Source organism: Excalfactoria chinensis, chromosome 8 (genome assembly GCF_039878825.1).
Source record: "Excalfactoria chinensis isolate bCotChi1 chromosome 8, bCotChi1.hap2, whole genome shotgun sequence".
Lineage (NCBI taxonomy): Eukaryota > Metazoa > Chordata > Aves > Galliformes > Phasianidae > Excalfactoria > Excalfactoria chinensis.
Window position 1 is genome coordinate 13,141,270 of NC_092832.1, and position 16,079 is coordinate 13,157,348.

A 16,079-nucleotide genomic window follows, 5' to 3' on the forward strand; every position below is an offset into this window, starting at 1 on the left:
CACAGACACACACAGATACCTTTGTCACAAGTGCTGCCCATCTCCGGCTCGATCACCAGACTTAAAGGAACACAGCTCCACAAACCATCCTAGCGAGGGGAGGGAGAAAATTACTTCCTAGCAGAAAGTCCATTGTTAAATGCCGAGCCTTAACGAAGAGGAATAAAGCATGACTCCAGACAGGGTCGTCCCTTCTCCTGCCGTTTTCCTTCCAGGAGACAGATGAGGTTTAAACTTCCATTTCTGGCTGCCCGGCCCTGGGGATCCGTGCTACTTCCACCCAGCAGAACGCCGGGGCTCCGCTCCCCCTCCCTGCCACAGCAAGCAGGGAGAGAGCGAGTGAAAAGGGAGCACAGGACTGCAGCTATTCAATCAATCGCTCCGACTGCACATCCTCATTAGTTACTTTCAGGCTATTAACAGACGCCCAACTGCCGGCTTCCCTCCGTTACAGAAAATTTCCCTGCGTCTCCTGATGGTGAGCAGCAAGGAAGCCGTGCAGAGACGGGCAGCCAGCTGGTGCCACGGGAGCTGCATGGTGAAATCACTGAAGGAAAGGTGAGAGAAGCCTTCTTTGGAGACAGAACTGCTCGTGATGCCTTGGAACAGCAGACTGTGATTTCAGCAGCGTTAAGACACGCATCTCCTGTGGATACTCGGAGAGCAACAAAATGGAGCATTCTGAGAGGCAAGGGCAGCCGGACCCTGCAGTGCTCGTGGCTCACCCTGGGATATTTCTCCCTTAACCAACCAGACCTCTGGCACTTGGGTAGGAGATGCTGCTGAGCTGCTGAGCACACGGCAGGGCACGGCACAGCTGCCCCTGGAGAACAGGCAGAGCAGAGCCGTGCTGCCGGCCACAGGGATGGGGCAGGAACAGTGCTGCACCCCAGTCTGCAGAACAGTGTCGGGGCAATTCCTCCCTCGGTGCTGAGCCCGTCCCGGTGCTGGAGGGTGGCTGATTCCCCTTGGGTACTGTAGGGAACAGAATGCCTGGAGTGGGGTCAGTGCCAGTGAGCAGCAGCAGCCCCAGTCCTCGGAAGGCTGCTGGGTTTATCCCAGGTGTGCTCCTCCTTGCCACCCCCTTCCCCTAAGACAGCTTCTATCCTGAAGCCCCGCACTCCCAAAGGGAGCTGTGTTATGTAGGATTTAATGACGGCTGCTGCTGCTCTCATTGTAAACGTAATGAAAGCAAACAGGAATGATGTATGCAGTCGGAGCTGGGGAGCAAGGCGAGCACCTTTCCTTTTAGATCAGCTAGTAATGAGAAACGTAATAGGCTTGGCTTGCTCTGCTCCTCACCCACAGGAAATCACATCAAAGCCGCTTCGGTAATTTAACACAGCCTGTTAGCTTTGCTGAGTCATAAATGAAAGCTGGAGCCCAAGCTCCCCTGTTTGCAACAAGAGGTGGTCACTCAGAGCTGGGGGAGCTCAGCAAAAAGTTGGTGTTCAAAGCAGGAAGAGCTGAGAAGTGACAGCGGGGACCTGCTGGCTCTCCTCACCTTCTTCCTCTTCCCTCCACGTACACCCCAGAGCAATGCGGGTTCTCAGCCAACGAAACAATAAGGCTCCATCAATGCAATGAGTTTCTGCTGCACTCAGAGTGGGAAAGGGAGTTGCTCGTAAGGTGCCTGTAACAACCTAAAAATACAACTACCTTCCCTTCTCCTCCAAAAAGCAAGAGCAAACTGACAACGTGCTCAGTCCCCAGGACAAAACAGGACCCACTTACAGCAGAATTGTCAAGACAGGTTAACTCAGAATCACCGGCCAATGGCACTCTGCTGTGATGCCCATAGAGCGGTTATTTTTGCTGAGCTGTGTAAAAAGTAAATACGAATCTATACTGTCACTAGCAGGCAAAAAATGAGATGGTTTCCTCCCCGACTGCACAGGCAGTGCTGGAGGCTGCTCTTGCATAATCCTCACCTGCTGTAAAAATCAATGCACCTCTCCTCGGCTCAGTATTAAATCACAACTGCTCTTTGCATTGCTCACTCTCAGGGACCAGGACCACAGCTAAATCACACCGTTTCTATGGATAAACAGTCTGAAGCTCTCCTCACCCATTCTCAATCTCTGGGAGAGAAAAAAAAGAAGCAGACAGCTCTTCCCCTTTTCACCCTCAAATAGAAAACTCCATCAAACCAATGAATTGCAGACGTCCCTATGGGACACTTTTCATTTATCACCTCGCTTATTGGTGATCCGCAGAGTTATTTATGCAAATAAACACTTATGCAAATAAAGAACTTGGTGCTGCACTAGTCCCAGGAGTCGGTCAGGCTGGGATGGCTGCAGGGCAGTGCCCAGGGACACAGGCTGGTAGTGCTCTCTGCACCCGTTTGCATTGCACTGCTCTTCCCATGTCACACTCCAGCTCGCTTTGCTGGGCTGCACTGTGAGTCCCTGACCTCCAGCCAGGAGGTGACTCTCTGGCTCCACCTGAATTTCCCACTGCTCTGTGCTCTGGTCACTTCAAACCCAAACCCTCACTTCTGTGGGAATTTGTATTCTAACATAAGGAAAGCTGAAACAACCCCCCTGCCTTGCACGACGGTGCTTGCTACTCCATCTCCATTTTTCTGAATTAGAAACGGATTGGAGAAGGGCAGGGAAAGCAATCAGGAACAAAGGAACATCCTCAGGGGTTAGAGTGAGAAGAATGAGGTTGGTGACCTTGTAAATGAGGTCATGGAAACAAAGTCTGTAGGGGTCCTGCTGACCCCAAAGGCAGTGCCATTGAGTGGCCATGGGTCACACAAGGACCCTGCCACGTGTCGGAGCTGATGGGAGCCCCAAGCACCCACCCAGGGATGCCAGGAAGGGGTGAGCATGTTAGCAAGCATAGCTCCTGTCTGTCATTACTCCTAAAGGGCTGGTCGTGGTTTCTGTCACAGCAAACATCAGAGCATCCCATCCTTGCCACGGCTGCAAGTCCCAAGATACAGATACTGCGCAGCAAACAAGAAAATCTGTGCCTGTGTTCATTCTCCAGGTATCTCTCTCTGAAATCTTTGTGCTGCCTTTGCCGGGAAGGGGCAGACTGCTGATGTGTGAGCTCCTGGTTAGGGGAATAAAAGGCAGGTGTGGCTGGGGCTTCCTTTTTTCATCTGTGCACATCCTGATATAACAGCGCTTTGGTCTGTGACTGGAGGGAACAGAGAATGTGATTCATAAAAAAGAATCAATTCATTCCGCCTCCCAAGTCTAGCTTAATTACAAACACTGAAAAATACAAAACCAGTTCAATGCCACCAATTACTTGGCTATAGGCAAAGACCGCCTCTCAGGTGCAATGGCATTCAGACGTCCCCAGCTGACACAGACCAAAAAAGCACCCACCCCGATAATTTCACCCCCTTCCCATAGCTACCTATGAGAAAATGGTAATTGATTATTCCTTTTTGTCAACTTAAAAGGTGAAAATAGCCACGCTGTTTTCAAAACCAGTTTGCACAGACAGCTTCTTTTCCATTTATAACACAGTGATGCCTAGAGGCCTCTTACTAGGCTGCCCTACTGCAGCCACATCCGTGGACCAGAATGCACTAAAGGATTTCAAGGCCATCTCCAGCACTCTTTTCTCCTCTGTCAAAAAGCCAATTAGTCGTACAGATTAACTACAATGCAAGCACACAATAAGCCCTGCAGCTCTTGACTTCTTGTGACTCGGGATTTCTTTTCACAAACACACTTCAAGAAATAAGGGGTTCCGGGCTCTGCTTGGAAGAGTTGGAACGCTCATAAGCTTGCTGCTGGAGCATGTTTTTGAAGCTGTTACTTGTATATAAACCACCAGTGGAGTGGTTTACTACAGAGACAAACCACGGGGATTCAATATTCGTCTCACAGACAACAAGAACTACAGAGCTCATTTCTTGTTTTACAAAGGCAGCACGCTGGATGTTGAACTCACTGGGCAGCCAAACAAGAAGCTGAGCAGAGATGCAGCCTTCCTGCTCTACCACACTTTTATTATTAGCTGCTTTCATGGTGAGCTACACCTACACAGGGCAGAAGTAACACAGGTGCTTGTTCAGCCCTGCTGGTTGGCTCTCCTCACATACCTACATCTATCTCCACACAAGCGCACACACAGCGCATGCAGCATATTAATGGAGTGCAACGTTATGGCATCCACAACTTCATCAAAACACAAGAGGTTATTTTTATCTGGTTGGCCCCTTAGGGCTGTTTCAGAGCGCTCAAGTGACAGCTCTAATGAGAAAGAGATCTCGTTGGGTGCAGTCGGTATTTACTCATCATTTTCTACCTTGGTGAAAATGCCCACAAGCCAACAAAATTACAGGTAGCAATAAAAAGCAGAAAGCAAGCAAGCATCAGGAGCTATATGCAGCCCAAGCAGCATATTTCAGATGAGCACTGCCTAATGAAACAGGAAGCCTTGTATAAGGATAAATAAAGCCGTTCATTTTTTTTATCTTGGAGCACATTTTCTATCTTATTTTACTCACTGGGGAAAAAAGAAAACCAGACTGGGGCCCAACTCGCAGACCGTCATAACAATTAATTAAATGTCTGGGCTAAAACCAAGACTAAAAGCAAACACAAAGTATGATCTGTATTCAGTCCTGAGGTCTCATGCTCTAAATACTTGATGTAAATCCTACCAGGTATCACTTAAAGGAGGAAAGTGAAATTGGTAGCAATGGCTCTTCCCTCTTTATTGAGATAACTAGATAGGAAGAAAAAAGCCACAAGAAGATACGTCTGAGAGAACATGACAAAGCCACAGTTACAGCATACTGAATTGCACAAAAGCCACCAAGGCTGGAAATGGAAATACAAAGGAAGCCCAGTGAAGGTCGCTTGCTACAGAACTCCATCATCAAACAACTACTGGGTACCAATTATGATCAAAACCTCTTCCAGTCCATTGGAAGAGACTGTGCCTCACTGAGGATCGAGTCGACTGGACAAGTCCTGAAAGATGATCCAGGTGATTTTTAATTTGCAACAGGTAACTCTGTTGCTTAGACACCTGCACAGCTTTGGCATCTGAAAACAAGGAACTGAATGAGTGCCCGATTCAGAAGGTGCATAGCGAGCTACGCGAGTGACAATTTGAGTCACTTACAAGATGTGAAGTCATTGGTTCCTAAGGAGTTCAGTCTGAAAGACAAGACAGAACAAGCAGAGCAGATGAACGCACAGATGAAGCTGGAAGAAAGGGCAAGAACATCACAGAAGATAAAAAAAAATTGGCTTTCAAGCACTGACTATCACAATCCCTTTATGGAGAATGTTCTGCAGACACTGAATGTGGCATTTCGTGAGTACATCATCAGCTGTTATCAGATTGATGCACTCACTTTGAGGTGGTGGAAAAAAAATCCACCAGCTCTACAAACACAAGTCAGAAATGAAACGTACATGTGTCCCTTGCTGTTCAACGCGTCCTCTGTGTGAAATTTGGAATGGTTGCCCTTTTTCTTCTCTTTAACCTTCATCAGCCTCAAAAATCTCCTTCACCAATTGACTCCATGCACAGCAGTATAAATTGCCAGGACTACTGTGCCAAAGCATTACCAGACACGAGGAGCTACCACGCATGACCTGGAGATGCTGATGTCCTCGTTAGCTTCTAACGATCTTGGACTGCCCCAGCTAATTTAAATTACCTTGTGTTTGCTGCAGAGAGATTGCACACAGACAATTAACACAGATCAGCTGACGCATGGCAACTCGTTCCCGCAGCGTAATTTGTTGAGAGGCTTATGACTTAGACACGCATTAGTATCATTTCAATATTTATTGTCCTGGTTATTAAACAACAGCCTTGAGCCACATCTTACAGAAGTGATCCTTTTTCTCTCTGTGAAAGGGCTGTAAATCAAGGCATTCTCTAAGCAGCAAGCCTTTGCTCTGGTTATTGGGATGCTCTCACACAGGCTGACTCCTGGGGGGCATTAAGGCTCTGCAGCTATTCCCCATTGCACTCAGTAGGACAGAAGCTGGCTTGAAGTGACCACAGCTTTTGCTCACTCGTCCTTCAGCAGTTATTTCTTACAGACACACAAACATAAGAGTATCCATACCCAGCAGATATCTGAGGGGTGTCATTGAACCTCTAACATGGCTCTGAACAGCATTTGGTGACTGTTATCTCTTTAAGATTAAAGAAGTAAAATGTATGTGTTTGGAGACCAAAAAATAATGTCACCTTGAATAGCTCAGCTTTGTGACACTCTCCAGACTCCGTACTAATAAATATTGCTTTGGTGAGGTTTAGAAGACAACTTGAGGACCTCTTGGTGTGGAACAGCAGGCCCTGAAGAACAGCACTGGTGTCTAGTCCATGCACACCCTTGTCCCAGCTCACATTCAATACAGTTTTCCCAAGGAAAGGCCTGAGCGCACAGTAATTAGCAAACATGGACAGACACCAGGAGCACTTACTGTCCTCCCACCTTCTGTACCTCCCTGGAACTGCTGACCTAGAGGGAATACTTTAAGTTCAGCTTTCTGGAAAGAGCACAGCAACACCAGGACCATACAGCCTGAATGGAGATAACAAAAGAGAGGAGAAAAGTACACCTAGATGGGCTGCTGCCTCCTTGACTGCAAAAGATCCGTATTGGTGAACACCGTATGGTGGCAAAAGTAAACAAAATCGTACAGCAAACAAATTACTCTAAGCAGTCCATTGAGAGAGAAAGGGGGACGCATGTAGGGCCTTCTGTCTGAGCATTATCAAAGCAGAATGGAAGCAGAATGCATCCTAAGAACAACGAAACATGGAAGAGAGAGATGGAACGATGTGCAAGGATGAGATGGAAATAATAAAAACAAATGCCAACAGCCTGAAATACCAACAGCTGAAAGGGGGGAAAAAACAAAACAATAATCAGCTTCTTTGTGAGAAAGTGGTTTCAGCTTCTTGCTGGTGTTTATGTTGGACTACAAATAAAAGAGCAGTTTCAATTTCCTCCTTGAATAAAGTTAAATTGATGTGTAAGTATGCAGAAACAGAGCACACGATTGTTTGATTGCACTCCTTAGATCTAATTTCTAGAGTAGAGCAGCATCTGATCCCTTGGCTGAGATATTTATTCCAAATGCATCGAGGCATTTCTCTTTGGAGGAAAAAACTTTCAGCAAAGTCTCCTCTGTGATTTATCGTCTGAGCCTCGCGTGGTTGGGAAGAGAAGTTGCAGGCAAGCTGACAGCAATGGGTAAAGTGGACAGGGATAAGATGGTCAGATGGCACAGAGAGATAAAAACCCATCATTAAGGAACACTTCAGAGTCCAGAAAAGACCCCATGCCGAACTAAGATGGCACTGCCCAGTTACAGTTTGACCTTTGCCCAGTGCGCACACAACTATTTTAAGCATACTCTAAGCTGGTTTAATTAATAAGTGCATATAATTTAAAAGCTTTTATAAAGAAATAACATCTGGTAACTGAAAGCACTGCAAGCAGTAATGGCTTGCCAGTCAAATGTAAACAAAACGAGAACAATCAGCACCCTACCGTACCGAGAAACGACAGAAGGCTTTTCTCATCTTCTGTGCTGCTATCCAGCCACTCGGCCACATCGCCAGGAGAAAGGAGACTCATTCTCCAGCCAGAAAACTTTTCCATACAGACAACAGCGAGTGAACGAAGCAGGGTAGGCAGGGCTGGGAGGAGCAGGTGGTCTCGGGATTCCAGTGCTCCAGTTGTTGCCTACACTGACAACACGCGAGTGCAGTCCTGCCCCGTGCGCTCAGCCCCGCACCTGATGGCCCATAGCACCAGGGCAGGCATGGGGGGGAGATCTGCACTTGTTGTCTCTTTGTGTCAGCTTTCAGTTCAGGCAGGAACAGAAATAAAGGCAAAAAAAAAAAAAAAAAAAAAAAAAAAAGGGGGGGAGTGGGGAAACCAAGGTTTGAAAATCCAAAGGAGGTCGCAGGTTAGGATGGAATTGGTTTAAATAAAAAAGAAATAGGTTTCAGCGCTGACAAAGCTGAAGCAAGTAAACAAAACAGCTCCTCAGCTAAGTGTACTATATCCCTACCATCCCCTACTGTGTTGGCTTTGTTTGTAGGCTCAGCTTTATGCTAAAAGAAAAAATGATTCCAATCCCCCCCCACCCCCCCACTACAGAAGCACTGACATTCCCCTGCTCACAAGCCCCTCTGTGCTCCAGAGCTATTATACCAGCATCCCAGCCTCTCTTACAATGCATTTGTTCATGCAATGGCAGGTTGATCAATCTGGGAAGAGGAAGCTCCCACCCCTCCCTCTCCCCTCCTCCTGCATGGCGGCATTGATCGGCAATAATGGCATCTGCCTCCGCCCGCCAGCACAGCGCGGGGAATCGCTGCTCTCTGGGCTGCAAAGGTGGTGAGGAGGGGGACTGCCCATAGCGGCTCAAAGAAGCATCAGTGCTAACAGTCCATGCTCTCCTTTATCTTCTTCTTTTTTTCTTTTTAATTTTAAAGAGGGAGAAATGGAAAAGAATCGTGCTCTGTCTAGACAGTGAGCTTTTGCCCTGCACAGCCCTACAACAAGCACTTGCCGTCCTGATTTTACGGAGGGCACATTTAATTGCGCGGGATTTATAGCGTATGATTTATTCCACACAAAAGAGCGTTTTACAGGTTTCCACATGCAGAAGCAGACACGAATCCTGGTAAGTGAGGGACTCCCGGGCCCCACAAATCAAAATTGCCTTTGTCCTCGGGGGATGGAGCTGATGCTCAGATCAAACTGCGCTCTTTAAAGAGACAGTGCCTTCCGTACATCAGCTTCTGAACCTGCCTTTCTTTTAAAGTATTGGTGCCGTTGCCACCACCATAGCAAAGCAGGACACGTGCTGACCCTTCCTAAAACCCGAGCCAAAACAACAACAAAAGCCATTAGATCAGCAAGGTGGAGAATTGGTTACTAACCAACCACTGCAGGGGAAAAAAAGAAAAAGAGCTGTGAAGTCCCAGCAGGGAAGAAATTTCCAATTACTCAGACAAACTGTAGCAAAGTGTTGTTTGTGCAGGACAGATTATTTTCATAACACACTTGCCAAGCAGGGCAGATGCTGCACAGAATGGACAATTAATGAGGGAATGGGAGACTGACAGTGAAGGAATAAGATGCTCAGCTGAACAGTTCCCCTGTCACTCTGGAAAAGCACACATCCCATCCCGAACATGGACAGAAGGTCTAAACAAACCCAAACAAATATTGCCTATGTAATAGATAATAGATTGAAAACCAGTCTGCTTGGGGAGGTGCTGAAGTTCCCATCCCTGGAGATATTTAATAGTGATGCAAATGTGTCACTGCGAGATGCAACTAGTGGGCACAGTGGGGATGGGTCGGTGGTTGGACTAGATAATCCTAAGGGTCTTTTCCAACCTTCCAAACTAGGTGATGCTACGATTCTAAATATTCTATCCCACCAATGCAAAACCCAGCCTTCCTGTTTTGACAGCAAGCTTTTCCAACACATTTTCCCTGTGTGTGGAGGAGGATGACATTTTGTCCAACTTCCACAAGCAGAATCTTCTTTGAGTTATGGATGTGCAAACTGATGACGTCAATCTCCCTGTGATAAGAATGGAATTAAATTCAGCTCTCAGAGTGAGGATTAGGTGGCTGTTTTCTTCTATCCGGTTGGTCAATATGAAATAATTTTACCTCTTCCCTCCTAGTTTTCTGTGAAACAAGTGTGGTGCCCCAAAACGCTTACAGCCCTTCCGCTAAAAGCTGGTTTAATTTGCCACGTCATCTATCATTTTCATAAATAACAGGTTGTAGGGAAAACAAAGTTAAGAGTATTGATTTCCTATGAATGCTTTTCACTCCCATGAATTTCCTGTCCTTTCCAGGAGTGCAGATTGGGCACACATTCTGCTTCCCTCCACAGCTGCCTTACTCTTCTGTATCATCATTCTGCATTATGCATCTCTTCCAACGCATCACAAGTGCTCACGTCAAGAGGGTAAGTATATTAACTATCAAATATGAAAATGGCTTATTCGAGTGCTTGAAGATACGAGAGCGTGGAAAACAGGGTAAGAAAATGGAGGCAGGACCAGCAAAGCTTTCAGCCAGGCACACATAAGTAGGAACTGAAAAGGCACCCAAGCTATTCCCATGCACACAGTGACATTTGCATTCCTGAGGCAACGTGTGGGGATCACGTCACGATTACCATCATCTAACCCGACCAACTCAAAACACCCCGAGGACATCACCCAGGGGCTCTCCTCCATTTGCTGCATTATTTCCAGTTGAACAAAAGCACATCAGAAAGGAAAAGGACATCTGATTTCAACAGACAACACAAAGACAAAGCATCAGCCTTGCCTGTTCCCTTGGCACGTTGTTCCAATGGTGAACTGCACACGTGGTTAGCAATGTGCTCCCAGCTCTCCAGGAAAGAATGTATCTGGCCTCATCTCCTAACCACCGGGCACTGCTTGATGTTTCTATGCTTTCATAGTCCCCATTATCAGAAGTTTTCCCCCTGTTTACACAGTGTCTGGTTTCAAACAGTCACTTAGGAAATATCCCAAAACTTCTCTGTAGCATTGATTTTAATTTCAAAACCTCCTGCTGTAGGAAAAGCAAGGAAGATGAAACTTGCTGTGGGACTGGGGAAGAGGAATAGTATTGGTCTCCCATTAAAGCTTGCCACAGGCAGAAGCAGCACTGAATTGCTTCTTCAATTCCTCTTTCAACACCTTAAAGCAGGTGTTGTGCTCCAGAGCTTACCAAAAGCCTTCAAAGAGACCTGCCCAAATTTGCCAGGGCTGTTGGGTTTTGAGAGAAGCTGCAGATAAGCACAGGGGGAATATACAAAACACACCTAATGTTTCCATGCTGTGACAACAACCTACACCGGAAAAAAAAGTTTGAAGAACTGATGCAAATATACATACAAATTGCCTTACCAACCAGAGGGGAAGCATGCACAGTGTAAAAGCATCATCCTTCACTGATGCCTAAAGGCACAGAAAGGTGGGAGAGATCAACAAAGTGATGACAAAACAACCAGGGAGAAGCAGCAGCTGACTTTGCCTTTTTTTGTCCTCCAAAAGCAGCCTGCAGAACAGCAGGTTCTGCCATTAAAAAGTTGGGGTCCACCTCCCTCACTCTTGGAATCCTAATGCAGATGAGCACACAAGGCTGAAGTTTAAAGCAAGCTTTTACATTTCTCAGCCTCTTATATAAACTAACAACTTAAAACCTGCATACGTCCCCAACTGGTAATTCCTTAAATTACCACTAGCGAATGGGCTTCTGCTCCTTCTTGCAGTTGTCAGAAATGTCACCCTCCTACAGTTCTGATGTTGAAACCTATGATGCTAAGCAGCTTTGCCACCCCGTGGATTTAAAAATTAGCATTCTTGATGAGTGAAACGACACCGAAACACGAGCACCTTTTTTTTTTTCTATGTGAATTTCAGAAAACCATCATTCATAATATATGCAAATAATAGAGCAGAGATGCCTTCTGATGCTGATGCTTTGCAAGCACAAAGTAGCAGTAGTATTATAAATCATAACGTATTAATGCTCTCTGCATGAGGCACTTACAAGGAAAGGAAAAATGGACCTTGCTTGCACTAGGGACAGACTGATGGGCTGATTGATGGATATTGCTACAGTCAGTCGGTGATTTCTTCACAGCAATATACATTAGAGAACGCACACCCAAGTCATTCTTATTGAAACCTTACACAGGCAGTTTAGGAGGGAAGGAAGACAAGCTGCTTACGCACTTGAAAAACGAAGTCCTCCCTTCAGCCCGGGGGCACGGTGGGCAGGGAGAGGCAATATTAATGCTCTTTTTCCCCAAAGCCGGCAGGCGGAGATGTATAAAATAGCTTGCCTGAGGTTGCAGCACTTGTTAAACCACAAGACGCAATAAACATCCGCTTTTCCAACTCCTGGATCAATGTCATACGTAGCAGACAACAAGGCTCACCTCTGTACTTGTCCTTTAGAAGTTATTTCTGTCATTTTCCCCACAGAAACACCGAGCAGTAATAACTTCTCGATCCTACTCAATGCCACAGCATAGCACAAGCAAGCCAGCTTTAAAGCAACCTTCCCAGGTACTTAAAAACATCAGTTCTAGATGCAAAAGGTGCTTTTTTTCTGCATTAATTCATTTAAAATGCCTATCTGCAAGGAATATCATCTTGTTTTGAGAAGCAGTATTACAACTTAACAGCCTCTAAGCACGTTGTAATCTGGTTCAAGAGCAATGCGGACAGATAAGGGCAAGCAATCCATTTTGCATTATGGAATCCCCATGGAAGGACGCACAACTATTTCGTGACACAGATAAATTTCCAGTTTAAGCCATATAAGCAAACCAGGCCATACCACCACAACAAGCCACGAGCAGCTGAGCAGACTCAGTGCTCAGGTGAGCCCCACTGGAGCAGGGCAGAGCAAATAGGAGGCCCCTTCTGTAGGAGTGATGGGCACCCAGGCCTCCAAGCCCATCTATTCTGCTGCTGAAAGCAAAGCATGCTAGTCCACACGTACACATTATCACCTACTATTTGACCATTCAGATTGCTTAATGATGGGATTTTAGCACAGTAAGAGATCCTCAGCACTCACAACCTGCTGAAGATGACAACCTTTATGTGCCACCGTGCTGATGTTTACACTGGTACAAGACGATGTTGTGGTCCCATTACCTTTCAGAGCACATCCTTCAAAACCCAACAGACATTAAACCAGCGGAGCTCAGGGGTAGCAGGGTACAGGGCTTCCCAAATGCTAACTGCTGGAGCAGTAAGGAATGGAGGGGCAGCAGGAGCTGGGCCCACTGACAGCCTGTGAGGATAAATGGGCACAGGAAGGCACAAAATGAAGTTGAGCAGCACAACAAACCTCGAAGTTCTCTAGCACATAATAACACAGGCAAGGGCTCTCTTGTGTAAGTGACATTTTAAATAATGTCATGAAGCTATTTCCACACTTAATTTTGAGAGGGGGTTGGAGGCAAGCAGGTCAGCAACCAAAATGGAAATTTAAATGCAACGTTGAGGTCCTAGCCTCTATCAAACTCTTCCATGCCCAGGTAGCCCCCCCCCAGGCAAACCACCCCTGACTGCTCATACCTTGTCTTTATAGAAACTGAGCAGCAAGTCCCCACCCCTATAAAGCTACCTGCTAAGGAGCCGAATTGTAAACTGCTTTTAAGGCACATCTTAACAAGAGAATCCTTGAAGGTAGTAGGAAGAGCAGGAGACAAACCATTAACTGAAGATCAAAGCTGAGTGAGTGAGATCCATTCTCACACTCACGTCACAGAGGATGGCCAGCACTAGGTAAGAGAAGAAATCTTGGATCTACCTAAAGCTGAGACAGCAGGCACTGAAGGAACCATCACGCAGCCTCAAATGATCTTAAAAATAATTACAGTAACTGAAGGCTATGCAAATTATGGTCATCTTGGTTGCTGGGTATGTCAACTGAAGAAGCCAGTTCCCAAAGTCAGACCTAGCAACATGGAAGCTTTGCGGTGGTAAGTCAAAGCATCCTTTGCCCTTTTTGCCATGGAAAAGTGCTTTGCCTTTGTTGGAAAACAGCCACCCAAGAAGCAGCAATCAGCTCTGACACCGCTCTCTCTGCTAGGGAGACCACTGCATTGTCAGAACTTCACTGATGAGGCAACTACGGGGTTGTGTGCTGTTCCTGCCCTCCACTTCCCTCTCCATACCAACTTAATTGCATTTTTGTCCCCACTCCAAGTTAGGTAGCTTCACTATAGCCAGGGGATTTGGCTAAGTTATACTGCTAGTACTACGGTAGTTTGTAAGCATCTATTAATGACTACTCTAAAAGCATTAAGCTAATTTAATTCCAAATTAGGGCAAAGACATTATTTACAAAGTCATGCACTCCATGTTGCTATTCCAAACTGCGACCACATGCCTTATGTAAACCAAAGTCTTCTATTAAAGTATGAATACATCCAGCTGTATACTTAACATACATTATGTAAAGACTACTTAATATCTGTTGCTGGTCTTCAAGTGATCATTTTTTTTCCCCCAAGAATGTGTTTACAAGGAACACCTTCAAATATTTTCTCTCTCCAACCACAAATATTGGGTGTTAAAAGGAAGAACAGACTCAAAATGGTTTTAGAACATGGAGCTGTGCTTAAAACAAAGAAAAAAAAGAACAAATATACTGAAAATCAATTAAAAAAAGCTCCACCAAAATACAAGTTTCCAGATCTGCCAAAGATCGATATGGAAGCAGCATTGCTCAGCAATGTTGTAAAAGTGGCAGCATGAAATGGATTGAGTCTTAAGCACTTTGGATGGGGATTTTTGAGCTAACATATTAGCTAGAAACATTTAGCACTTTAAGACTGAAGGAAAAATTAAACAGAAACACACAGATACCAAGCCTTCGGGAATGGATGACAAGAAGAAAGAGATTAACAAGTAGGGCTTGATCCAGCATCCACTGAGACCTGTCATATCCCCTGCTTCACAGACCTGAAGATCCAGCCCAAGCACTCAAGAGCTTCCATTTTTAAAGCAGCGTGAAAGAAAGATGGAGAGTAATTTCTTGAACCCTGATACCAGAACTGTAATTGCTACTCCATTATAGCACTTTTCTGTATTAGAGAAAGCTAAAAACAACTACAAATACTTGCTGTCCAAGCAAACAAACAGGTGAATAAAAAAAGCAACCCAATAGCATAGCTTCCTCCCTTTCTTATGTCCATCAGACTTGGATCTTTGTAGTTGTCTAAGAAAAATCAACCTTCCCAGGCAACGAAGACTCAGCTGTAGCTCTGCTGGCTGTACTTGCATGACTGGCAGGTATTACAATGAAGGAAGAAATGATCTGAAAAGAACTAACTTAACTGCCAAGCAAAACACACTGCAGGCAGACCATGAGCTGAAGCACCCACTTGTCCCTGCCCTGTCTCCACTTCCAGATGCTGACTTCCTATGAATTGTCAAAAACAGGAAACAAGGAGGCAGGGTTTTCAGGAAAAAGGAAGTCTTGCAGTAAACTGCCCCCTGGGCTGCTGTTTGGATAGCAAAGCACTTCCCCACCAATGCAGCAGTCAAGTATGGAAAAGGAAAACAACTCTTCTTGCTCAGTGTGCAGGCCAAGTGCTTTGAGTGCTTCATTTTGCCCCAGTTCAGAAACAAACACAAGTGAAAATGATGCAGTATTCCAACAAAACCGCCTACCTTCATTCATGCTGATCTGTACTCCTACTTTCAGACCTACTGCCCATCCTTGGGCACAGACCTCAACAAGGGCAGGAGACCTTTTTCTCGCTGAGATTATGAATTCACTGGAGGTACAGTACCACCAACGAACAAAAAACCAATATATGATCCCCACTTGACCATACAACTTCTTAAACTTCTGCTGGGATCATGCAGGAATTGCCACACCACCCCATTGGCTTGCAGATTGCTTCCCCTCTTCCTGCAAGCTGTAGTGCACGGCAATGCTAGCTTTACGTAGCACTCCCACAACAGGCCCAACTTGCTTGTTTTCAGAACAAACTAAATACCAGTGATTCTTGCAGAGCAGGGTTGAGGTTGCTGGGCCAATAGGAAACCTTACTCCACCCCAAGGTCACCGCTTGCTTCTTTTGTATGGTGTGAAACCACAGTCTTACCAATATCGTCAGGTGGGAGTGAAATCTTTTTGATTGGTACAGACAGAAGGAAAAAAAAAAACAGACTAATTCACAACAACCTGCAACTTCAGCACCAGGAAACAAGACAAAAAACCACCAGCCAGAAATTGTCAATGTGTAGCAGCCCAAAAGCACGCAGTTGCACTTACCAGGTATGCAGCAAAGAAGCTGGAGCATTCTGGAGAATGAGTAGTTATGACCAGCTATGTGGCTTCCTACCCTGCCTATGAATCATGCAGCCTCCCTCCCTCTTACAACTCAGTTCCACCTGTGTTTATAAGAATACTGTCTTAATCTCTATGCAAGCATCAAAATAATGCAACTGCCAAAGCCTAAGGTCTTTCCAAACACTGAAGATAAGCACAAGAAGGGCAGTATATGGAGTTTGTTTGTAATCCTTAATCTGTTTCCAAATTA

The 16,079-nt window shown here is 45.6% G+C and overlaps 1 protein-coding gene across 14 annotated transcripts in view; it reads right to left on the minus strand.

The window, feature by feature from the left end:
- RASAL2 (RAS protein activator like 2) overlaps nt 1-16,079 on the minus strand; it is a 150,650-nt gene that overhangs the window by 46,811 nt on the left and 87,760 nt on the right. For 2 of the 14 annotated variants that reach the window (XM_072342617.1, XM_072342615.1), the window contains exon 1: nt 20-1,250. The exons of 11 other annotated variants lie outside the window; for them this stretch is intronic. In XM_072342617.1, coding sequence (XP_072198718.1) covers nt 20-41 — 22 coding nt within the window. In that variant the 5' untranslated portion in view covers nt 42-1,250. Of the gene's footprint in view, nt 1-19; nt 1,251-7,506; nt 7,847-16,079 lie in introns of those variants that run through there. One more of the 14 variants, XM_072342614.1, reaches the window with a different exon arrangement.